General features: G+C 41.9%; 2 protein-coding genes and 1 non-coding gene across 4 annotated transcripts; 2 read left to right on the top strand and 1 right to left on the bottom strand.

Annotated features, from left to right (window-relative positions):
• Positions 1-1,750: 1,750 nt before the first annotated feature.
• On the bottom strand, positions 1,751-8,333 carry rnf168 (ring finger protein 168). Of its 2 annotated transcripts, none has more exons than XM_088610120.1 (7): positions 7,954-8,333; positions 6,882-7,226; positions 6,160-6,230; positions 5,482-5,652; positions 4,643-4,749; positions 4,309-4,393; positions 1,751-3,561 (listed from the first exon to the last, which is right to left on the bottom strand). In XM_088610120.1, the coding sequence occupies exons 2-7, from the start codon at positions 7,189-7,191 to the stop codon at positions 2,641-2,643; spliced, it is 1,665 nt and encodes a 554-aa protein (XP_088466246.1). In that variant the 5' UTR covers positions 7,192-7,226; positions 7,954-8,333; the 3' UTR covers positions 1,751-2,640. The 2 variants fall into 2 exon arrangements, with proteins under 2 accessions (XP_088466246.1, XP_088466236.1); XM_088610110.1 differs by having other exon boundaries at positions 8,081-8,333.
• A 349-nt stretch (positions 8,334-8,682) lies between these two features.
• trnag-gcc (transfer RNA glycine (anticodon GCC)) lies at positions 8,683-8,753 on the top strand. Its single transcript has one exon. It is a non-coding gene; the product is annotated as a tRNA-Gly (tRNA).
• A 3,765-nt stretch (positions 8,754-12,518) lies between these two features.
• On the top strand, positions 12,519-23,353 carry LOC148676637 (E3 ubiquitin-protein ligase TRIM16-like). The gene is made up of 6 exons (XM_088610101.1): positions 12,519-13,187; positions 15,743-15,838; positions 16,094-16,327; positions 16,479-16,638; positions 19,880-19,939; positions 21,849-23,353. The coding sequence occupies exons 1-6, from the start codon at positions 12,597-12,599 to the stop codon at positions 22,397-22,399; spliced, it is 1,692 nt and encodes a 563-aa protein (XP_088466227.1). The 5' UTR covers positions 12,519-12,596; the 3' UTR covers positions 22,400-23,353.
• Positions 23,354-25,247: the final 1,894 nt, after the last annotated feature.

The following is a 25,247-nucleotide window of genomic DNA, read 5'->3' as shown; positions in this document are numbered from 1 at the left end:
CACTGCAAAGGCATTAAGGAAGCACGAAACAACAGAGTTAAATGGGGTTACTTAACACACCAGCGGACCAGAGCCTTCTCTCTGTGCTGAAGACTAGGCTCCACACAGCGGACCAGACCCTTCTCTCTGTGCTGAAGACCAGGCTCCACACTGCGGACAAGACCCTTCTCTCTGTGCTGAAGACTAGGCTCCATGCTGCGGACCAGAGCCTTCTCTCTGTGCTGAAGACTAGGCTCCACACAGCGGACCAGAGCCTTCTCTCCGTGCTGAAGACTAGGCTCCACACAGCGGACCAGAGCCTTCTCTCTGTGCTGAAGACTAGGCTCCATGCTGCGGACCAGAGCCTTCTCTCTGTGCTGAAGACCAGGCTCCACACAGCGGACCAGAGCCTTCTCTCTGTGCTGAAGACTAGGCTCCACAAAGCGGACAAGACCCTTCTCTCTGTGCTGAAGACTAGGCTCCACGCTGCGGACCAGAGCCTTCTCTCTGTGCTGAAGACCAGGCTCCACACAGCGGACCAGAGCCTTCTCTCTGTGCTGAAGACTAGGCTCCAAGCTGCGGACCAGAGCCTTCTCTCTGTGCTGAAGACTAGGCTCCACGCTGCGGACCAGAGCTTTCTCTCTGTGCTGCAGACCAGGCTCCACACAGCGAACAAGACCCTTCTCTCTGTGCTGAAGACTAGGCTCCACGCTGCGGACCAGAGCCTTCTCTCTGTGCTGAAGACTAGGCTCCACGCTGCGGACCAGAGCTTTCTCTCTGTGCTGCAGACCAGGCTCCACACAGCGAACAAGACCCTTCTCTCTGTGCTGAAGACCAGGCTCCACACTGCGGACCAGAGCCTTCTCTCTGTGCTGAAGACCAGGCTCCACACTGCGGACCAGAGCCTTCAGTCTGTGCTGAAGACCAGGCTCCACAGGGTGGACCAGAGCCTTCTCTCTGTGCTGCAGACCAGGCTCCACACTGCAGACCAGGCTCCACAGGGTGGACCAGAGCCGTTCTCATGTAAAGCACCAAACCTTTGGAACTCAATACCTTAGTTTTTACTAAAAATCTTACATTTAGTTTAATTCATGATTTTAATAAGTGCCTTTGCTGAGCTTTCCCATTTTTATTTTGCCTGTGCGGTGCTGTATTATATGTTCTGGTGTACAATTGATCAAAATGCCCTCTTCTCTTTTGTAGTCTTACAGTACAGTATCTCTCTTAAAAAATGTTTTAAAAAAAAACTAGTTAGCACAGTATTCTGAAACTGTAACTTTGGAATGCCCTGCAGCTAATGTTTTTGAAAAATGCCCAAAATTCAACAACATATTTCTTGGCATTACTATGTCCGTCTTAAACCTACTTCTTCAGCGTTTATCAAATACACAATACAGCATGCAGCAGTAGTTGCTGGCAATGATAAAAAGCACAAAATTAAGGTTACAAAATAAGCTTACATAATAATAGATAATAATGTAATAGAAATTGAATAAAAAACTCAGACAAAAAATAAATTTAGAGCTGCTATGTATCCAGGGTGTATGCAATATATTATGTCCAAGTAGTGCACTATGCAGAATACAGTGAAAACTGTATACCTATGTAGCCATTACGGGTGATTTGCTTAAGGAGCTGCAGGTTGGCTATATAGCAGTCTTATTGCCTGGAGGCAATTCTTCTCTAGTGTAATGCTATATTTTCCCCATCTAAAACCCAAGTCTATCTTCATATCCATGTAAAATATTAAATATAAGAAATACAATGAAAGTTTCTCAAACTACATCCTTTATTGCTAAACATCTTTGGAATATGGAAAAAAAAGAATATATTTTTCATAGTTCTATTTTTCAGCAATAACTGGTTAACACGGAGTAAAACTGATCAACAGCGTACAAAGGATGTACACAGTAAAAAAATGTGAAATAAAATACATGGCACTATACAGTTTTTTCTTGATTGCAAGATAATTTCAATGTGGCATATTATAACAGTAGTGACTGCATAACAAAGGGTTAGAGTTTACTTAAATCCTGGAAAATAAAACTAGTTCAGCTTTCAACCCATTTAAGCAAATACTTAACAATACTGACCCACTGTCAGAAGTCACTGTCTTTTTTAAATTGATAACCTGAATGCAGCCCAACAATTACCCCATAAATGTAACACCTTGCAATTCAGGAACTTGTCATTGGAAAACCTGTAATATTGAAAAGGATACAGAGAGTGATTCTCTAAACGTTCTTTCCCCAAAGACAAGTTCCTTCCCTAAATTTAGAATCTGCTCTACAGTTATCATATTAATCTTATGAATGAATATTAAGATATTTAAATATCTCAATAAGCAACTAATATTTCCTTTCACTTTCCTGAAATGTAGTCTTTTATTAACAAAATTATTCAAGACAGCAAAAAAAACAGAGAAGTACTTTTTACAATTCATTTTATAGTTTGATTTCTCAAACTTCTGGAAGAAGATATGAAGTTTCATTTTAAACAGCAAACAGTGTCTTGATCCTGTTTTACATGCTTCAAATACCAACAGAAAGAAAGACGATCATCTTATTTTGTAAACTGATAAAACTGGAACGACAAAGGGACAAGTGGAATGACATTCTAGAGAAGGAGCACTTTTCTTTGATATCCCTTCCTGAAGAGGCATTATCTTGATTGGCTCTGGAACATGTTCAAGAGGGTCATCTGCCTCCTGGTATATTTTGAGCTAGTCGTCGGTGTAGCAGTCATAGCCGAATTCGTCTTGCCTGCTGCATCTCTCAAGGAATCACAATCAGAATGCCTTGACTTCTCCGTTACAGTGTCTGCTTCTTTCTGTTGTGCAGAGGGACAAGACCGTGACCTCCGAGTCCCTGAGCTCAACCCCTGACTGCTCCCAGTGGCCGAGTCACCTGAGCCGCTACCGTGGGCCTGCCGCAACTTCTCACGGAAGGGGTACTCATCTGGAGATCCCTTCTTTCTGTTCACACCTTTACTCTCTTGGTCGAGCTGTTTCTGCAGCTTTAGGGCAAGCAGCCGGTCCTCCTCCTCCTGCTGCTGCCTCTTCAACATCTGCTCCTCCAATTTCATCTGCTCCTGGATGCCCGAAACATCGACTGGGAAATCGGATACCCCCCCGGACTCGAAGTCAATGGCCACTGCCTTCAACCTTTTACTTGCCAACTCACTGTCTATTTCTTGCCTGCACTCCTTGCTTTTCCTCTTCCGGACATCTGTCTTGGTGTGGGGACCCTGACGGGTGTCAGCGCTCAATTCACCATCTCTCTCTGCAGTCCCCATGCTCTCGAAGGAGCTCCTCAAATCCGTGCTGCACCCACCATTATTAAAGACATATGTGCTCTGCTCAGGGCCCCATTCTGTGTCTCTGCACTGCATGTCTTCGGACTTTATCGGTGTCTCTGAAAGCTCCCTGCAGCAGTCCATCTTGCCACAGAAAGTCAGTTCTGGCATGGAAGGTTCTTCAACCAGTTCCCCACACGTCCTCTCAGAGAACCGGGATTTGGCTTGAGGGCTCAATTTTGGAATTCCTTGTTCATTAAAGACTGGTCCACTGAAACTGATGTTTTCCTTATGGGGAAAAATACAGATACGTTCATTTATGTTGCGGTGCCATGCTGAAACACATGTTCATGAAGTTTCATTATAAAATTACCAATACTTTTAATATTTTTCAACTACAAAAACTTGAGTAAAGAATTCTACATTCCCACACAAAACAGATATGCAGTCCATTATACCACTGCAGTATGAAATAGGAGACCAGTTCACTTATAACTTGGACAATAAGCTTTGCAGGGATGGTTTCCTTACAGTGCAGTTGGTTCTTCCTTCATAATGAGGAAGTACACTTGGAAATATGAGAAGGCACATACTGGGTGTAGGTCAGAGGGGGTCATGGACCTATCTTGATCAACTTTGAACAATAGAAACACTATCAATCTGCTGATACTAAACATCAATTTTCTATTTCCAATCATGTAGTTGAATTGATTAAGCTAGTATCACTCAGAACCTAGCTCCGGTGTTCATATAGTGAAGACCACTGAACAAGCACGCTCTTACTCTAAAGAGGTTTCTTTTGCCCCTTCACTCCCACTTTCCCACAAAAATGGGAAATAAAAAAAACCCCATTCAACAGGTTACTGGAGTTAAATAACACACAGATTCCTATGTATTTAAATAGTTAATTATTGTATAATCAAGTACAAATCAGACCTTCTCCACAATATAGATGTGTTTTAAGTGTTCTCAGTGTTCTAAACTATAAAATGCTCAGTAGTGCAAGTCTTGTAAAGTGCACTGTGATTCCCATACCTTATTGGCAGACAAGCCTGCGCTCTGGCCTGTTTCAGGATGCACATGACAGGTTGAAGATCGGTGCGATATAGGAGACAGGTACCTGAAAACAAAAGGTTTTCACAACAACAAAAAAACACATATTTGTCAGTTTACTGCGCATTCTTTTTTATTCAATTTTGTTATCGTCTTTTCTGGAGTGAAATTATCCTCTTATATGAAAGAGGTATGACTTGAAAACTACAGTACTTCCCGTTTTATGAGAAAGTTATGTTCTGAAAACTAGTACTTTTCTCTTACACTCACTTCAGGTCCGTAACAAAAACTTTGGACAATGATAAATTATTCTTACTTCTCAATGTCTCCACCACTTTTCCTCTTCTTTTTTACCAAAGGGTGCTGCACTTGTGATGCAACCTGTGTGCGGTTTCCCTGGGGTTGGAAAACCTGGTTGGAGTTCTGAAGAAGCAAACACAAATGTTCTAGCTTTAAAAAAAAATCAGTGACTTAAGAAAGGTTCCAAAGAAGAGGAGGGTATTCTTGCTCACTTCTAGGTAATGGAACTGAGGATCTTTTTCAGATCTTTCCTTGAAGATCTGTTGGAGTGAACTTTAGCAACAAGCCTGGGCACACTGTTCCACAACACTCTGAGTAAAGAATCACTTTGTGTTCTTGGACCTCAATATAATAGGTCTCAATTTAACAATTTCCATTCCAAAAGTACTACAACAAAAAGCAAGGCAGGGTACACTATTCAGTAAATATTCAACATTTAATAGTAACATTTCAGCAAACTTTCTATCAAAAACCATTGCTACAAACATCTCAGCTTTTGCTAAATTAATCCCATATTTTTACTATACAGTTTGCATGGAGTTTTACACTTATCTTCTGCAGTTATATTTGCAGCAAGGTTAGAGCAAAACTAGTGACTTTCATTCAGGTGTTTTTGAAGCATTGTAAACAACTTTTATTAATATAAAGTTCCAAGTTACCTGTTACATACTGTAGACCCCAAAAAAAAGTATGCTAAAGATTTTCCATCCGTGAAAAAAACTACAAATACCTGGCCCCGGATTATTTTATAAGCGATTTCCGTGCTCGTGAAGAATAAATTAGTGATTGATCGATATTCTACAGGTGATAACCGGAAACTTTCACTGTGTCCCCACCCTGCTCCCTGGGACTCACCAGCTCCTGGCTCAGCAGGCGAGCCAGCATCTCGTCGTGCTCCAGCTGCTGCTCTTCCTCCCTCCTCCTCTCCTCTGCCTGCCGCTCCTCCTCCTCGGCCAGCAGCCTGCGGATGTACTCCTCGCTCGCCTGCCTCTCGGCCTCTTCCAGGGCCCTCTTCTCCTCCGCCAGCTGCGCGGGCAGGTGAGGAGGCAAGGGAGCCGGAGAGGACACGGGCATGGGCAGAAGTACAGACAGATCCACTGAGTGACACAGTGTCCGTGTGGAACAATCAATCAAGTCTATTATCAGAGAGGGAAACTGGTACAAAGCATGCATAAAAGCTGACCAAATCCCTTTTTATTTTGGATGTAAAAATGCTGAGCATGGGGTCATTTCCGGCACTAATCTGCCACACGGTTTCTGCATAAAAATACGTTTCAGGAGGTTCCTCAAAGGATTTAAAGAATACACTGTTGGAAATGCACCACTTGTTAATTTGTAATTCACAATACAATCAAGTCCCATTTCAGCAAAAACGTCACACCTCCGATGTTTCGCCGTCTGCTATGACCAACTCAACAGTTTTGTGTCAACTGCATTTCTTTTCAGATCTAACCGGCAGATCTAGTGTGCAAGCTTAGATCTTTATATTATTTTCTAGGGTTCTGTTTAGAACAGTAAATGATGAGCATTTACCTTACTTAACTGGGCCTCATATTCCTCCCGCAGTTCACCAGGTTTGCTGATTGTTCGTAGGGGAACCAGAGCTGTCGAAGGCATAAAAAACAGTACCTTACCAGACCAAAATGAAAGATTTCAATATTATATGATGATCTGCTATGAAGTGTAGTACCAAAAGGACACAGGGTATTTTCATTGCATTCGGAACCCTGTTTATACACAGTGGTGGTACCCAGCACTGATCCTGTACCACAGATCTGGATCGTGAACTTCAATCTTCTTTTCAGGGTACAAATTTAAGGTCTTAAATAGTTCAACGGTATTTTTATTTGGCATCAACCCTGTATCACTGAAGACAGCGATAAACCGTCCTTCGGATGTGTAACCCCGGCGTCCTGGCCAAATTTCCCACTGGCCCTTACCAATCATGGCCTCCTAATAATCCCCATCTATGAATTGGCTACATTACTCTGCTCTCCTGCCCACTGATAGCTGATGTGTGGTGAGCGTTCTGGCGCACTATGGCTGCCGTCGCATCATCCAGGTGGATGCTGCACATTGGTGGTGGTGGAGGGGAGTCCCCATTACCTGTAAAGCGCTTTGAGTGGAGTGTCCAGAAAAGCGCTATATAAGTGAAAGCAATTATTATTATTATTATTATTAAACCCTCTTCTTTCCTCCAGAACACCCCAGGTCCCCAGGTGACTGGGCAAGAGTGGCAAAGGGGCGAGACTCACTGCAGCTGTCGTCGGCGTCCTGCCCGCTGAGCTTGCGCTGGCACTGCAGGGGGAAGGCGGCCTGCACTTTCCTCCACAGCTCCGCGTTCACCAGCGTCTTGTTGCGGCTGTGCAGACGGCACCACGTGGACACCCTCTTGCGGCACAGCGGGCAGCACATGCTGGCCTTGTAAACCGTCTGCTCGAAACACGTCTTGCAGAAGGTGTGGCCGCAGGGCAGGGTGACCGGCTCCAGGAAGATCTCCAGGCAAACGGAGCAGATACAGTCCGCGTGGGACAGCTGCTCCTCTTCCTTCGGCACCTCGGGCATCTCTACCTGTCCCACCCCCCCTCTCCCGAATCCCACTGGAGGAAGGGGAAAAGAGTGAGGTCCAGAGACTGCTGCAAAAGGAATCTCTTAGTGACACTTAAAGCTATCCCTGTCTTTAAAGGATGTAACAGAAATCCTTATTTTCTTCTACAGATTGTGATATCTCCTCTGCTGTATCATTTTTTAATTTTTATTGGGATTTTAGCTCCCAATCCCAAGTCCCTGACCAAATGACGGATACAATTCAGTAAAATCAGGAATCTATTTAAAAACCGTGTCACCTGTTTGCTCTCTGAAGAACACAGTAAGGAAACAGGAAAAAGTTTCTGAAAACTTTCTTCAGCAGAGCACAAGTACGGAGACCATATACAAAAAGACACTATATACGGTTATACGATCTCATAAACTCTAATAAAGCTGACTGTATATCTGAAGAAAAATGGTAAAAATAAGGTAAACATTTCCCGCGAAACTACGTTTAGCTCAATATAACCTAGAAAGCAATAAGCTGCAGATCTTGCATAAACAAATCTAAAAAATGACAAAATACTACCGAAACAATTTAAACCCCAATTATTTATTCCGTTGTCCGCTGATACGACCGATGGTTTTATAAGTGAAATTAATATCCCTACGCGTAAATATTTTATTAGTATATGCCCTTTCATACACAGACCTTTATTTTCTGTCTATTGGTGGACAACCAATAAAGTGATTCAGTGACACAAACACCGGAAAACTACATTTTTATATATTAATAACCTTTAGGAGACAATGCCGAGAAACCAAGAGATCCGGAACAACATTGGGGCCTGTCTTCTGATACAGAAAAGTCATCATGAGACCCCGAGAAGTGCGATAAAATGATCAAAGATTTCGAAATGTTTACCTTGTGGCGCTTCAGATGGGAACCTACACTGCCCGCGCCTGCGGCAACGACCGCGGAGGTCAGAAATGTTTAAAACGCACACATAAAGTACATTAACACAACAAAAATGATTCTGTTAGATTATAAAATTCTAAAGAAAATAAACCCGTTTCCTAATTCACAACGTAAAAAATAAATGCTTTTTTCACCCTATGTAAATCAACCAACCCGGGAATCTGAGCTGGAGGAGTGATACTGCGCCTGCGCACACTGTAGCGCTCCTGGAGAAACGCGCATGCTCATTTCACGCAGACGCGCTGCCAACATTTTTTTTTTCAGTTCTAGCGTTCAGTTTCCAAACTGAAATCACTTTCAAATCAAGGAATTGCAATAGTAGCTCATCAGAAACTATGAAAGATTGTACAGCTTATATTATTATTATTATTATTATTATTATCCCACAAGGAAAGGATACTTTGAGTTATGGATGTAATAACAAATTTGTAAGATTTCTATTGCAAGCTGACAATATCCTGTCAGTTAAAGTATTTTGGAATACCTTTATTTGGAAACTGATTGATTGGGAAAAACAAGATGATGTCAAGTTAATACTGTATCGTAGCGCATTGGTGGTTCAGTGGTAGAATTCTCGCCTGCCACGCGGGAGGCCCGGGTTCGATTCCCGGCCAATGCATCGTAATTCATTTTGGAGCGGAGCAGTGGTTCTGTGGCTAAGGATCGGCACCTGTGGCTGGACGGTTGTCGATTCAAATCACGCGGCTGGCAGAGGAATCCTACTCCATTGGGCCCCCGAGAGCAAGCTGGCGTATGTGAAAAGGTGATTTCCTAATGCAAGAAATTGTATAGGGCTAATAAAGTGATGTTATGTTGTGCAGAGATTAAAAATTACTATAGATGATAACTGTGTCTTTTGTGAAAGTAGCTCTGAAACCATACAACATATATTTTGGTTAGGTCCTATTGCAAAAGCTTTCTGGACTGATTTGCACAAAAACAGGCTAATGTTGATATAACTTTTAAAGAAACAGAAGTAATGTTAAACTTTAATCCCATTGAAAATAATATGGAAATATATTTCATAATTGAGTTAAATATTATACTTGCACGTTACTATATACATAAAGTGAAATGGTCTGGGAAGAGTCCTGTGCTTGATGTAGTCAATATAGATGTAAAGGCGTATTTGCAGACTATTTCACAATGTAAAAACAAGAAAATGTATCTTTATTTACTCTGTTTAAACTTTTTTCATGAAGTGTATTTGTATTGTAATATGTACCCCTGACGATGTAATTGATATGTTAAATGTTCTCTTGTTTATATTGTATCTTTTTTGTTGTTCAAATAAAAAGTTTTTAAAAAAATCACCTTCAAATTCAGTCTTTATTGGAATGATCGATGAATTACAGTGCTGCCAAAGCAGATGCAATACACATAACATTTATGGACAATTGCTTCACAGACTTATTATTGGACATTTACATAAACATATAAACATAAAACTTTATTGTGAGACAGGCTCACTCAGTGTTCCTCTGGCTGACAGGAGATCACATACTGTATTAGGCTGCACCTCAGCTGAGTTCCTCCCTCCTTAGCCTGTAGGTAATAATAATAATAATAATAATAATAATAATAATAATAATAATAATAATAATAATAATAATAATATTAATTGCTTACACTTATATAGCGCTTTTCTGGACGCTCCACTCAAAGCGCTTTACAGGTAATGGGGACTCCCCTACACCACCACCAATGTGCAGCATCCACCTGGATGATGCGACGGCAGCCATAGTGCGCCAGAACGCTCACCACACATCAGCTATCAGTGGGCAGGAGAGCAGAGTAATGTAGCCAATTCATAGATGGGGATTATAAGGAGGCCATGATTGGTAAAGGCCAATGGGAAATTTGGCCAGGACACCGGGGTTATACCCCTACTCTTTACGAGCCATTCTAATTCTAGCAGGTGTGGAAATTGTGGGATTAGATTCGTTATTTTAGAGAGAATGTTTATCTAATCCCAAAGTATTTCTCACAATGCAATAAGAAACACATTTTTATTCTCTCTGGGCAGTATGGTCTCTCTGTGTCACCCAGTTTGTGGTCTTTGTGGTCACTGAGTCTGTCCTGTCTGGACAGCCAGGTCTGCTTGTGTCCAGTGTCTAGGTCCAGGCTGTGGTGACTGAGCCTGAGCTCTTTGGACAGCTGGCTATGCTGTCTGGCACAGCATCACAACCTGGGCATCACCTATGCATAAACAACCTGCTTACATGATTCACAATCTGTAACAGATTTATTGAGGGACCAAAATAAGTCTTAAGGTGTGAATCCAGAGTTTTAAACTGAATTTACTTAAAGACAAAGAGTACTGTGAAGTGCTAAACTATTTTTGTGGCAAAGGTGTACTTTCTTGTGACGCATCTCCACATGGAGTGGGTGCTGTACTGTCACATAACTTGCTGGATGAAGCAGACTGGATGTATGCCCCATATTTTGACATTCTCTGAAAAGAATTATTCTCACGAGACAAAAAGGGTTTAGCAGTGGTGTTCGGCATACGTGGTTTTAATAAATATCTGTATGGATGGAAGTTTGCTATCTAAACAGATCACAAACCTCTCCTATCACATTTTAACAAGGTGAAAGGTGTGCCACAAGTAATGTCACCCAGAGTCCAAAGATGGACAGAGACACTACAAGTCTATGAATATTCCACAGTGTACAAGGCAGGGGGGAGGAGGGGAATGCTGATGCTTTTAGTCTTCTTCCACTTCCAGAGACGTCACAGAGCCCAGTGTTGCTCTTTGAGAGTGCAGACACTGGCCTGGTGGAAGACAGCCAAGTCAGATCAAGGACAGGTACAGACCCTATCCTATTTAGAGACTGTGTATTTAAAGTTTGAAAACAACAACCCCAAAAATGTGGCTTTGTACTGTACAGATTTAGACAAATTCAGTTGGGTGTGAGGACGGATGCTTTCTGTGAGGGGCGCAAATAATTAACCCACCACGAGGGTGGAAGGCAGTTCTAAACTAATTTCATCAGTTCAGGTGGGTACTGTAGCTGCGTCAGCATGCGAAGTCTGCAAAGGAACAAGTAATAGGTTTATTCCATGCTGGAAAGAGAAGAGAGAAAACACAACATTTCAGCTGTGAAGCCTTCTTCAAAGACAAAAGCCTTCAAAGCCTTCAAAGAAGGCTTCACAGCTGAAATGTTGTGTTTTCTCTCATGAGCCCATAACAGCAGAAACCACCATGCAGGGGCAACACTGGAAGAAAACAGGGAGGTGATAGAAGCTGGACAGCAAGTGGAGAAAACCTGCCCAGAGAAACCCCACAATTCAGGAGTGGACAACAAGCTGCATCGCTCATGGAGAATGAACAAACTTCAAAGTTAGTTTTGAAGATTGTGAACTGTAAAAACATATAATCATTGTTTTCTGGGAAGTTTAAAAGTTCAGTTGAGTTGTAGTTGTGTAAAGGAGTATAACCAAATGTTTGCCAACTTAAAAAAAAACCAGACTTAAAGGGGAAGGTAAGAAGTAGATTGGATTTACTGTTGGTGCCACTAGAGGGCAGTAGAGTACGGTTAATAGCTGGGTCTAGAGAAGCGAGGAGGTTGTGCAGAGTAAAGAGTGCACAAACCGGTGTGAGTTAGTTCTCGAGAAAAGAGTTAATATCCCACAGTGTTATTACCTGCATTTAATTTACGTACTGTAGTCATGTACTCAGCTAGTGTGTCTTGTCTGTTTAGGGTAGTGCAGCATTCCAGTATGTGTTGTGTTTGTGTGTGTCCCAGTGGGTAGGGTAGTGTTATTTGTCTTGTTCTGTGTTTGACTTTCATTAATTTTTTTTAGTTGTGTCCTGTGCCCTGAAGTTGGTTGGTGCCAGTGGGCTTCAGAGACTGATGTTGTTGTTATGTATGTTGGGTTATACAGTTTGGGCTAATGACTATATCATGAGTACAGATGACAATTAAAAGATGTATGGTTTATAGTTAAAATGACCAATAATGGTTTATTGGTTCTCTGGTGTTTGGCCTATGCTTTGCAGGTGTTCGATTATGGGTTATAATCCCTGTTATAAGTGGCCCAGTTAAAAGTGGCCCCACACGACAGTTTGACTGGAGCAGGCTCCTCCCAGGGTTTAAATACCAAACCTAGGCTAAATGAAACCCAAGTGAGAGTGTGACTCTTGTGGCAGCAAAACTAGTTTAAATGAGTAAAACTAATATCATTACTGCTGGCCTACCCCATTGGGGTCAAATGATCCCTGTACAGGAGTCACCACTGATATCAAACACACTTCATGAATTAAAACTTCTCTCTGCTCTCTGTCAGTATCGAAAACCACACCCATTTTTCTGAAAACCACACCCCCTGCACCTCTGTATAGCTCTGTGGAGAACCAGGAAGTCTCACTCAGAGATAAGTTTCATTTTACTAGGAATAGCCTCACAGTACCCCTGTCTCTACGACTCCTCATTCTGCAGTTTTTACTAACCAGGAAAAATGGCAGAAGGCAAGATTTCAGTTTCACAGGATGAGTTCATCTGTTCAGTGTGTCTGGATTTGCTAAAGTATCCAGTGACGCTTCCTTGTGGACACAATTACTGTATGGACTGTATTAAGACCTACTGGGATAGGAATGAAGATACTCGTGTCTACAAGTGCCCCCAGTGCAGACAGACCTTCACCCCAAGACCTGATCTAAGAAGAAACACCACTCTGGCTGCAGTGGTGGAGAAACTGAAGAGGAGGGGGGATAAGCGTCCTTATCCAGCTGATAACCCTGCTGGTCCTGGAGATGTGCCGTGTGATGTCTGCAATGAGAGACAGATGAGAGCTGTGAAATCCTGTCTGGTGTGTCTGGCCTCTTACTGTCACACTCACCTCGATCTTCACTATGAGCTCAACCCAGGAAACAGACACAAGCTGGTCGATACTATAGGACCTTTGCAGGAGAGGATCTGTTCCAGTCATGAGAAACCCTTGGAGATTTATTGCCGTACTGATCAGAAATGTATTTGTTATTTGTGCAAAATGTATGAACACAGAGGCCATGATACAGTCTCAGCTGCAGAAGAGAGGACTGAGAAACAGGTGAGGACTTTGAGTTTGTAAATCAGGTGACATCTAATCTGTCTGATACAGGGGCTAGTAAGAGTGTACGCAAGGTTCTGTGAATTTATTGATGGTTTTGTCTTACACATTTATATTTCATTTCCTTTGAAAATGTATACATTAGCATCAGCCGGAAGTGAGACTGATTTTCTCAAGCTTCCAAAAGGCTGAATATCTGAATATTTAATGTTGAATTTGTCTATTATCAAAATGATTCCTACTGGGCTGGTAGGAGAACTTTCAAAACAGGCTTATAACTCAGTTTTTTGTCTCTATGTATTCATATAGCTACAGACAGTTCATACATCCTTATCTGGGCTCAATAGCGTAGTACAGGTATAGTTTGAGCAGTGAAATGGATGATTATATCTTAAAAGAAAACTCTTTTCATAGCCATTGTCATGACCGGATTGAAAGGTTTGTCCTCACCCCTCACTCATGTTAATTCATTAGTAATGATGAAAATCCAACTCTGAGCTGAGTCAACTGATTCATGGACTCATTTCATCACACACTGACATGTCTGTACACTTCACCAACAGAGTGATCAAGAATAAAACATTTCAAGAATGGTGGCAGAGTGCAGAGTCCTTGGTTGTAACCTGGCTCCAGGCCGCAGGCTTTGGGGAAAGTGTTTAATTGATTAGGTTTTCTAGCTACCTATATTTCCTCCCTTCTCTGAAAGGCTTGAGTGCCTTTTCTATATTTTCCTTTTTTTCCCTGTCTGGGACGTGTGAGCTCACAGTCCTGCCTTGAACCCTGTGCCACTGCAGCTGTTTGTCTTTGTCACGACATTTGCAGATCTTCTAATTCCCTCAGCTCCAAATGCAGATGCCTCCTACACAGTTGTTTTCTTGAGGAATATATTTCAGCTCAAAGCAAGTTGTATTTCTAAAGTGCATATATGTGAAATTGAGCAGTTTGATCACTTTTGTGTCTTGATAGCCTGTGGATGTTGCAAGCCAGTCAGTGCTGTTGAAGAGGGAGCCAAGTTTCTGCTCCCAGTTTCCAGGTTAATCCAAGTCCCCATCCTCTCCTTCTCAGGAGATATAAGAGGTGGAAATGGGTTTTATTGACCCAGTGGCAGAGCCTCTTTTAGTCATAACTCTTCCAGACTGAGAAGGACCACCTGGCAGCTAGTATCTCACTGGGCTGAGATCTGCAGACTGACCCTGCTGACTAGCTCAGAGCAGACACTTGGGAATCCAACATGAGGAACTAGTATGTGTTCAAAGGGAAAAGATTGTGGGTTCTTCTAAACTAACATGTTACCACAGTGAATATAACAAGAACAATCGGACTGTAACTGGATGGAGGCTATTTAAATATCCCAGTCATAATCAATTATGGGTAGTCTCTTCCAGCATTCAAAAACTTCTGCATGAAATGATGTCTCCTATTGTCAATGTTAAATGGACTGTCATGTGGTTCTCATTCTGTCCTCCAGTTCATGCTTTCATTGTTTGTCCTGAAGAAATACAATAAGTTGACATTAAAATTCCCTTTGAGAGATATGCATTCTTATATGGGATAATCTTGTCATCTTTGCTTTTTAAGGCTGACAAATTCAGTCCTTTAATTTATTTCGTCTCAATGTTAGAATCATCAGCTATTATTAGTTATTCAATCAGCAAACATTATTCTCATCTAATATAGAATCACCAGATCTGTGTTTTTCAAATCTGGGCTTGCAACTGAGATTCCTGCACACAGAGGAGTATGAGAAAATCTAGGCCAGACAGCCTCCTCTGGAATGCCTACCTCTGAAATCTCAGTCTTTGAAGACATCAAATCCCTTCAGAAATGCAGTGCATACCATCAAGCTCAGCACGTTGCAAGGTCCCTGTGTTGCTGAGAGCCCTGGCTGAATCATCCAGCCCTTTGAGGAATTCTGAGTGCAAATGGTTAGCGAAATGACCTAGGGTAAAGAAGCGGTTCTTTTAGCCTGTGAGTGTAGGACACTACTTTTAGCCTGGGAATACATCTGTTGTCAGTCCAGAGCAACAACATCTTTTCAATAATGTGGTGACCAAAATAGTATACAGTATTCTAAACCTAGGTCATTCAGTTTAAAAGAACATCTCTCAATTTAAATTCTACACTTAAAGTATATATCCTCATTTTCTGTTTGCCTTTTGTACTGTTTTCCATATGGGCTACAACCAGAATTTAATAACTAATAGTAGTACAAAACAATTTCAAGGATCACTATCTCTGCACCAGGCTACTCATACCCTGACTCCTACCACCACTATCACCGTGAGACAAGCCACTGCTAAAATTTATGTGAGAATTTACATGAATAAAAGTCATTACCTTCTATGAATAATCTGTGAAGAGTGTGCAACTGACTAAAATATCCTGTAAGTCTTTGAAATGGTAATTTCAGCGGCCTCTAGTGTCACTATTACAGGTCTTCCTTGGGCCAGCTTGCCTCAGCAATGAAAAAAAAAAAATTCTTCCCTTCAGATACTCTAAAACACAGAAACTCCAGGAGTGTGGGGAGAAACCTGAGTGTCTTTATTTCTTCACAGAAGCAGCTGGGGGTGACACAGACACAAACTCAGCAGAGACTCCAGAATAAAATGAAGAAGAAGAAGAAGCTGAGACAGGCTGTGAATTCGCTCAGTGTGGGTATAGCACCAAGGAGTGGATAACACTGACATTTCTAATACCTGGACACTGGACAGACTACTATCCTTAGAAAACACAATATGTGCAATATATTTTTAGTACATTATACCAAGAATAGTTTAACAATAACTCTGACTTTTTTCTCTAGTTTTAAGAGCAGGCCTTCACCACTAGTTTGCCCAAGAAATGCCCATCAGTTTAAATGTGAGTGTTTTCCTCTGTAATAATCTGCTGTGTGTCTCCTCAATCAGAGCTCTGCACAGGCAAACATAAAGGACCCTGTCAGGATCCTTCATGCTCTGATCCGCTTCATTGATGGAAAATGTTCTGACATTCGACACCTGATCAGAGCTCAAGAGAGGGAAGCAGTGAATCAGGCTGAAGGACTCTTAGTGCAACTGGAGCAGGAGATCACTGAGTTGAAGAGGAGAAATGATGAACTGAACCAGCTTTCACACACAGAAGATCACATCCATTTCCTCCAGGTAACATCACTGCTCCAAGACAATCTGCAGTACTGAAGGGTGTCTCCAACACAGAGCTCTCCAATGGAGCTGTTCCTGGCCTCCATGCAGCAATGTGTTTTGGAGCCCATTGTGTTTGACTGAAAACCTCTCTCTCTCGTCCTTGCTGTAGAATGTCCAGTCTCTCTGTGTCTTTCCTGGAGCTGAAGACTCACCACACATAACTGTCAATCCATACTTCTCTCCTGAGATTGTGAAGGAAGCTTTGTCAGGACTGAAAGAGCAACTGGAGGACATCTGCAAAGGGGGATTTGACAAGATCTCCAGGACAGGTTAGTGGAGAAACGTAATCTGAAGTCATTCTAAAATGCTAATGAATTTTCTGTTTTCCTTGTAACTAGATTTTCTGTACAAAACAGGAGCTAAAGTAACAGGAGAATAGTATACATGTCATCTCATTACAACAGAGGCTACAGTCAGTCCTGCTATAATAGGGGCTACAGTCACAGTAAGGTTTTATAGTTCTGTTAAAATAAGAATTAAGTCACAGTACAGTAGAGTTGTCCTGCTAAAATAGGTGCACAGTCCCAGTGCATGAAACAGTCTTGTTACAATGGAGGCTAATGTATACCACTACAGTATAACAGCCCTACAGCTACAGTCAAAGTACAGTACAACATCCATCTATTTTCTAACCGCTTCATCCATTCAGGGTCATAGGGGAGCTAGAGCCTACCCAAGCAACAGGCACAAGGCACATTACACTGAGGACAGCACACCAGTCACACAGGCACAGACATGCACACACTCACACCAGGGACAATGTCCCAGAACCCAATTAACCTACCAGTATGTTTTTGTACTATGTGAATAAACCAGAGAACTGGAGGGAAGCCAGGTGAACACAGGGAGAATATACAAACACGCAGCTCCGGACTTGAACCTGGGGCCCTAGATTTGCAAGGCAGCCATGCTAACCACAGTCCTGTTACAGTATGTGCAGTACAATTAACTTAGAGTAATATACAGTGCCTTGCGAAAGTATTCGGCCCCCTTGAACTTTTCAACCTTTTGCCACATTTCAGGCTTCAAACATAAAAATATAATTTTTTTATTTTATGTGAAGAATCACCAACAAGTGGGACACAATTGTGAAGTGGAACGAAATCTATTGGATTTTTGAAACTTTTTTAACTAATAAAAAAATGAAAAGTGGGGCGTGCAAAATTATTCGGCCCCCTTGCGTTAATACTTTGTAGAGCCACCTTTTGCTGCGATTACAGCTGCAAGTCGCTTGGGGTATGTCTCTATCAGTTTTGCACATCGAGAGACTGAAATTCTTGCCCATTCTTCCTTGCAAAACAGCTCGAGCTCAGTGAGGTTGGATGGAGAGCGTTTGTGAACAGCAGTTTTCAGCTCTTTCCACAGATTCTCGATTGGATTCAGGTCTGGACTTTGACTTGGCCATTCAAACACCTGGATACGTTTATTTGTGAACCATTCCTTTGTAGATTTTGCTGTATGTTTGGGATCATTGTCTTGTTGGAAGATAAATCTCCGTCCCAGTTTCAGGTCTTTTGCAGACTCCAACAGGTTTTCATCCAGAATGGTCCTGTATTTGGCTGCATCCATCTTCCCCTCAATTTTAACCACCTTCCCTGTCCCTGCTGAAGAAAAGCAGGCCCAAACCATGATGCTGCCACCACCATGTTTGACAGTGGGGATGGTGTGTTGAGGGTGATGAGCTGTGTTGCTTTTACGCCAAACATATCGTTTTGCATTGTGGCCAAAAAGTTCGATTTTGGTTTCATCTGACCAGAGCACCTTCTTCCACATGTTTGGGGTGTCTCCCAGGTGGCTTGTGGCAAACTTTAGATGAGACTTTTTATGGATATCTTTGAGAAATGGCTTTCTTCTTGCCACTCTTCCATAAAGGCCAGATTTGTGCAGTGTAAGACTGATTGTTGTCCTATGGACAGACTCTCCCACCTCAGCTGTAGTTCTCTGCAGTTCATCCAGAGTGATCATGGGCCTCTTGGCTGCATCTCTGATCAGTCTTCTCCTTGTCTGAGCTGAAAGTTTAGAGGGACGGCCAGGTCTTGGTAGATTTGCAGTGGTCTGATACTCCTTCCATTTCAAGATGATCGCTTGCACAGTGCTCCTTGGGATGTTTGAAGCTTGGGAAATCTTTTTGTATCCAAATCCGGCTTTAAACTTCTCCACAACAGTATTACGGACCTGCCTGGTGTGTTCCTTGGTCTTCATGATGCTCTCTGCGCTTTCAACAGAACCTTGAGACTATTACAGAGCAGGTGCATTTATACAGAGACTTGATTACACACAGGTGGATTCTATTTATCACCATCAGTCATTTAGGACAACATTGGATCATTCAGAGATCCTCGCTGAACTTCTGGAGTGAGTTTGCTGCACTGAAAGTAAAGGGGCCGAATAATTTTGCACGCCCCACTTTTCATTTTTTTATTAGTTAAAAAAGTTTCAAAAATCCATTCGTTCCACTTCACAATTGTGTCCCACTTGTTGGTGATTCTTCACATAAAATAAAAAATTTATATCTTTATGTTTGAAGCCTGAAATGTGGCAAAAGGTTGAAAAGTTCAAGGGGGCCGAATACTTTCGCAAGGCACTGTATATACACATCATATTAGAGTATATAGTAAAGACATATTGTTACAGCTATTGTGACTATTGAAGTGTCCAGATATAAGGGACAAAGCAAGGGCATGTTCGCCAAGATGTAGGAGTACAAGATTCAGTGATCAAGGCAATCTTAACATTTACTTTGGTTTACCTTAGTTAATTAAATTATTTTTAAATCATTAAGAGTGTCATCAACAGTCTAGGAACTCGGCATAAAAACAAGCACGTAAGAGTCAGAAAGACAGAAACACACATGCAGTACGAGACAGGAGAAAATAAAGTGTGTGCCTGGTTAAGATCATCCATAAAGACCAGATTTGAGTTTAGTATTTAAACCCAATTAAGAGAGCTTGCCATTCAGTTGTTTTAGGAAACAGATTTCCTGTAGAAGGAATCCTTCAGTTAAAAACAGTCTCTCCTGGTTAGTGAGTGCATTTTGTTTAAAAGAGACAGATTTAACTTTAGGTTGTATTCTGCTTAGTTTAGAAGACAGCATTTTCTTATTTTGGTCTTCATAGGCATTATATAAGAAAAGTCTGGGGTTTTTCTGAGTGGTTATGGTGTAGGCCTCAGGAATGTCTTGTTTGTAAGGTTCTAAATAGAAACATTATTAATAAATGTTTGTTTACCCAGTGTGACTGAATTCACCAAAGAATCAAAGAACAAAGAACTCAGGTGCCTCTAATTATACCAACCGCTCTGGTATATTTCTGGCAAATTACTCTTTATAGTCTGGGGGTTATTTTATGATTATTTAATTGACTTATTGATGAATATGCTTGGTCATTTCCTGATATCCACAATTTTGTAACCCCCTGTTTGTAACAATATTTATTATATTTCTTGCTGATAAATATCGAATCAACACTACAATAAATAAATAATCAGACATTTCTTTCTGTGTTTTCCCAGTGAGTCATGTTTACAGTTTGCAGGCCCCAGAGCCCAGGACCAGAGCAGAGCTTTTAAACTGTGAGTCTGTTTCCACCCAAACTCTCCACTGAAAGATACCTGGAGCTCAACCCCATAACAGAGACACGCTAATAAACATTCTGATACACACCCTGAAACTCACACACTGACACACACACAAATTCAACAGGATGAAATACAGTTTAATTCTGAAAATCAACAGAGAGCAGTACAATAACATACAAACACCCTAGAAGGATGCAACACACATTAACACACCTTGACGACACAGAGACAGTAATTCTAGGATTTGACATAGGGGGAGAACTAGGGGGTGAAGGAAGGAAGGAATAAAATTGGTCAAGGTGACATGGGGGTTTGTTGTTTCAGTTCCCTGAAAGGGTTAAAAGGCTGTGGTTTAAATTCCTAGCAGGGATTCGAGTTTTTGGGGTATCCAGACCCTGAGGTGTCTGTGGAAGGTAGACCGTTAATTCCACTGTTTGTGTAGAGGCTGCTGCGAGGGTTTTCCGTGAGTCTGCACATGGGGTTTGGGTGTAGGGGAATCCTGCAGGAGGTTAGTTCTCTTGGGATGCATTGAGGGGGCCGCGATGAGATCTCAGTCACATGTAGAAAAGAGTGCAGGCCTCGGCCGGTTGCTGAGAGTGACTCTCACATACTGTAGTTCTTAATAATCCCGGACACATGGGGGGGACAGGTGTCATGAACCATATTCCCGCATGCACCACTCTCCGTCAACACCTGCGCACTAGTTAAGCTATTAGCACTTCTCACACCTTTTTCCTATGTATACCCTCTCACTCCTCTCACTGTTGAGATCAACTTTTGACTTTCTCTAGTGCGCGTACCTTTCTGACCTGACTTCTGGGTACCTGACCCTGTCCTGTCTCTGGCCTCGACTTTGTCTCTGTCTAGCGTCTTTTCGATTTTGATACTCTCTACCTAACACTCCGGAAACCAGACCAAGCCTTCCTACCTCGACCTCATATTCTGCCTTTCGCTCCTGGGATTTGGACGCCAAACTCATTCAAACTACTCTCTCAGCACCGCATAAGGTCCAACCAGTTATTCTCACACATCCCTAGTGACAACATTGTCAACAGGAACTTCTCAAAAATCCTGGAGTGGGTTATATTTTAAACATAAGCCCCTGCTCAATAAATAGAGAAATGCCTGGTGGTTTACAGAACATGCTCTGATGTAGATATATCTGTATGGCTCACACCACATGGTCACAGCAAGGATTATGGTATGATTAACATCTGGTTGTTGGGTAATTATTATAATGTTACAGGATAGGGTTATAAGTATGGTTACGGCAACTTCTTTTAGGATCCTGAGAAGCTCAGGGTGTCACCAAAGGTGGGGTTTCGGGACCCGGAGTAAGCACGTTCTGGGTTGTAGTTTGCACACTTCAGGGTAGAATCTCCACATCAGTGAAACAACAGGACCAGAGGATGAACCCGAGACCCGGTTCAGCAAAAATTTCACAATTACTTGGGAAACCATGAGTCATGAGTAGTGTAAGGGAGCAGTGTAAAGATTATCAGAGTGCTCACACTGGTAATGAGAGGCGACAGACCCCTAACGGTCAGCATTCAGAGAATCTGCATTTTCACATGAGAATCAGGCCTTGCAGATCTATTCTGCCATCAGACACTCAGTGCGGTACAATGACATACAATGTATGAGAAACAGACTGATGGATCCACAGACAGAAAGACCAGGATGTGTCATTGGGAGAGAACCAGGTTGCAAAAGGAACCTCTGAAACAGGCTAGCTGACATGTGAGCCAGAGATGTTCCTGCTGGTCTGTGGGAAAAATTCTGAAATACGATCCATAATCAGCCTTGGTACTGACAGGAGGAATCGACATTTTCAAATGGGCTTTGGGACCACTAAGTCTGTTCCGCCTGTCTGTGTTCTAACTGCCCTCTTCTCTCCACTCAGACTTCTGTCATCTCACACTGGACCTCAACACAGCCCATAGAGACCTCTGCCTATCTGAGGGGAACAGGAAGGTGTGCTGGAGTGAAGAGGAACAGAATTATCCTGATTCCCCTGAGAGATTTGACAGCTGGAGACAATTGCTCTGCAGAGAGGGGCTGTCTGGGATGTGCTTTTACTGGGAGGTGCAGTGGAGTGGAATAGGGGTTTATATAAGTGTCACATATAAAGGAATCAGCAGGAAAGGAGACGGTGATGACGACTGTCGACTTGGACACAATGACAAGTCCTGGAGTTTGTTCTGCTCTGGTTCCAGTTGCTGTTTTCTTCACAGTAAAGAGAACACTGCAGTAACTGTCCCTCCATCTTCCAGAATAGGAGTGTATGTGGATCATGTGGCTGGGACTCTGTCATTTTATAATGTCTCTGGAGACACGGTAGCCCTCCTGCATAGAGTCCAGACCTCATTCAGCGAGCCCCTGTATCCTGGATTTGGGGTTGGGTATGGGCTTATCTTTATTAGCTCCAGTGTGACTCTGTGCCAGTTGGAGTAGAAAGCCAGAGTGAGAGGAAAAGAAGCAAAATAAAATATAAACATAGAAAGAAAATACAAATAAAGATTAAATTGGATGTCTTTAAACCATACTCATGTACACCAGTAGTTGAACAGGGTCTTTCTATTTGGAGGATCATTGAAGAAAGATACTGTACAACAGTGGTTAATTTATACCTGTATTCCACTACTGTACTGGGCACTCTGGTACTCTGATCACATAGGAGAGAGTTTATAATTTACAGTTGTACTCCTCTTCTGTACTGGATACTCTGTAGCTCTGATCACATCTGTATTCCTCTACTCTATTGGACACTCTAGAACTCTGATTACACAGGAGATAGTGTTTAATTTATATCTGTATTACTTTACTGTATCATATACTATACTCTTATAGTGGCAATGCTTGTTAATAAGACAGAATTAAGTGTTGCTGTTCTTTCCCAAATGAGGCCCCATCTCCCTTTTCATCTCTGTGGTGCAGCCACAGAGAAGCTATTCACGCAGGCTGATTTAAAGATGTTTTTTTTAGATAAGGGACAGCTCCCTAATGGCACTAAGCTTAGCCTGGCTATCATGATCAATGGTCATCCATTGGCGCCTATCTGTCTAGGGAGTGCTAAAAGGACATCTGGACTGCATTCCTAAGTGTCAGTAGTAAGTGACTCATATCTCACCTTGATCAACCAATCAGGGACTGGTCGAGTAGTGGAGAGACTATTCTAAAGAGAATTCTAAGAAGAATTCCAGGGGTGCTTTTGTTTTCTTATGACAAAAGCAAATCTACTTTTTGCCATGCCTACTGCCTGGAAAATAACAGTGAGCCTATTTGAAACTTGGAAATCCTAGTATTTGCTCTATCCTTGGTGACAGAAGTAAATATTTCTGTGTTGATGTTATTTTACCTGTATTAAACCAGCAGTGTTCAATAAAGATAGCAGCAGTGCAGAATCAACCCTATGATGTAGTTATTGGGACTAATTTGATTACAAAACATGTGTTTACATCTGTATAATATTTGCATCTTGTCAATCTAAAAAGTAAAGGCTTATTCCATGCTGAAAAGAGAAGAAAAGAATGTTTCGGCTGTGGGGCCTTCTTCGGGTGTGGAGCTCTGAAGGCTTTACAGCTGAGAAATTGTGTTTTTCTTCTCTTTTCAGCATGGAATAAACTTTTACTTGCTCCTTTGCAGCCTACACATGCTGACACAGCTCCCTACTTGAACTACTCTTGTCAATCTAACTGATTTGTGTGTGCACAAATCAACTAGAAGAATGGCAACCTATCCATGCAAATGAAACTGCGCTATAAGAACAGAAACTAAACATTAAGTCATGTCAATCTAGGCCACTTAGAGAAGATTGCTCAAAGAGTCCTACATTTTGGTTTAGATATACAATATGCTTATTTCCCATTTTATAAGACAGAAAGGAAAAGCATAAATAAATGGATGCAAATTCATTATAGATGAGGATTTATTGTTTAGAATTAGAGAGTATTGTAAGCATCCTCCAGTACCAAGCTGAAAGAAGGAATGTGTTACTCCTGGGACAAGACAAACACTTTATATTAGTCTACTGTATACCTTTACCAGAGCATATACAGTAGGTCAAGTGAAAAAGTGATGTATAGCTGCTAGGTGTCTTGGTCAGGAATTTACAGAGACATGGCAAAACATTTTAGTTCATGTATCACCCGTCAAGACACTTTCCCTTCAAGTGTTCAGATAAATTACCTCTTTGGTTATTGAAAGTAAAGGCTCTGTGGTATAGCTCCTACCACCCTCAAAGAGACAGCTTGGTTGAGCAGCTCAATCAGTCCCTCAAGATGATGCTTAGTAAGTCCTTGTTGGATACTGTTGGATACTGGCAATGAATGGGACAGCTGGCTGCAGTGTGATCCCAGAACGCATCTCAATAAACGCCCTCATAAAAGGGCTTCGACCCTTAGAGCTGTTGTATGGGAGGACTCTGACAGGACAGGCAGATGTGCTTCAGGAGACCTGGGAAGAACCAAATAAGTCTGTAAATCTTTCAGTCGTTGACTGTAGCTGAGCATGTGCCAGGAGCAGTACTCAGCCATGGCTTGGGAGCATCTTCAGAAGGCTCAACACACACCCATTATGTCTTTTTCTGAGGTACAAATCTGTGAGTGAAGACAGTGACATCTGAAACCGTGAACCCCAATGCAGTGATTTCTTAGAGATAAAATATAAAGAGTTCAGCAGTGACTTGGCACAAAGGAGTGGATCAGCTCAGTAAAGATACTGCCAGTGTCCTGTACTGCTGACTTTGCAGAGCTCTGAGTGAGGAGACATACAGTGAATTATCGCAGAGATTGAAACTGATGGGCTTTCTTACTGGTCTATTGGTCACTTTAATACCAGAAAAAACTTGGTATCTTGGTTTAATGCATCACAGATAAGAATAAATTGATATGAGCCAGGGGTGTGTTGTTTGCAGTACACATCTTGTTTGCACTGTTATTTTAACTCAGAAAACTTAAAACATTTGGTGTATTTTGTCAAGCTGCAGAACAACTGAGAGGCAAATAAACACAGATGCGCAAATGGGTTCCTGATGATTGATTGAAACAATGGTTTCAAATGATTTACTCTGATTAAAACAAAAGGATTTCGGTTTTCTGAGATGTGAACTTTCAAAATGTGACCAGCAAATGACACATGTAACAACATAAAGAACTCTCTTGTCATTTCTCGTGCTTCAGATTTTACCTAGGTATTACCCTGACACTGATAGTTTCTAATACTATTGTGCTATGTTTTGTATTTCCTAGGTGTATTGGCCTGTCCAGTGCCCAGCTGTTCATATGGGTTTAAGTGTTACCCA

The sequence above is a fragment of the Lepisosteus platostomus genome, chromosome 2, assembly GCF_059453375.1.
Source record: "Lepisosteus platostomus isolate fLepPlt1 chromosome 2, fLepPlt1.hap1, whole genome shotgun sequence".
Taxonomy (NCBI): Eukaryota; Metazoa; Chordata; class Actinopteri; order Semionotiformes; family Lepisosteidae; genus Lepisosteus; species Lepisosteus platostomus.
This window is presented reverse-complemented; position numbering and strand designations above follow the sequence as displayed.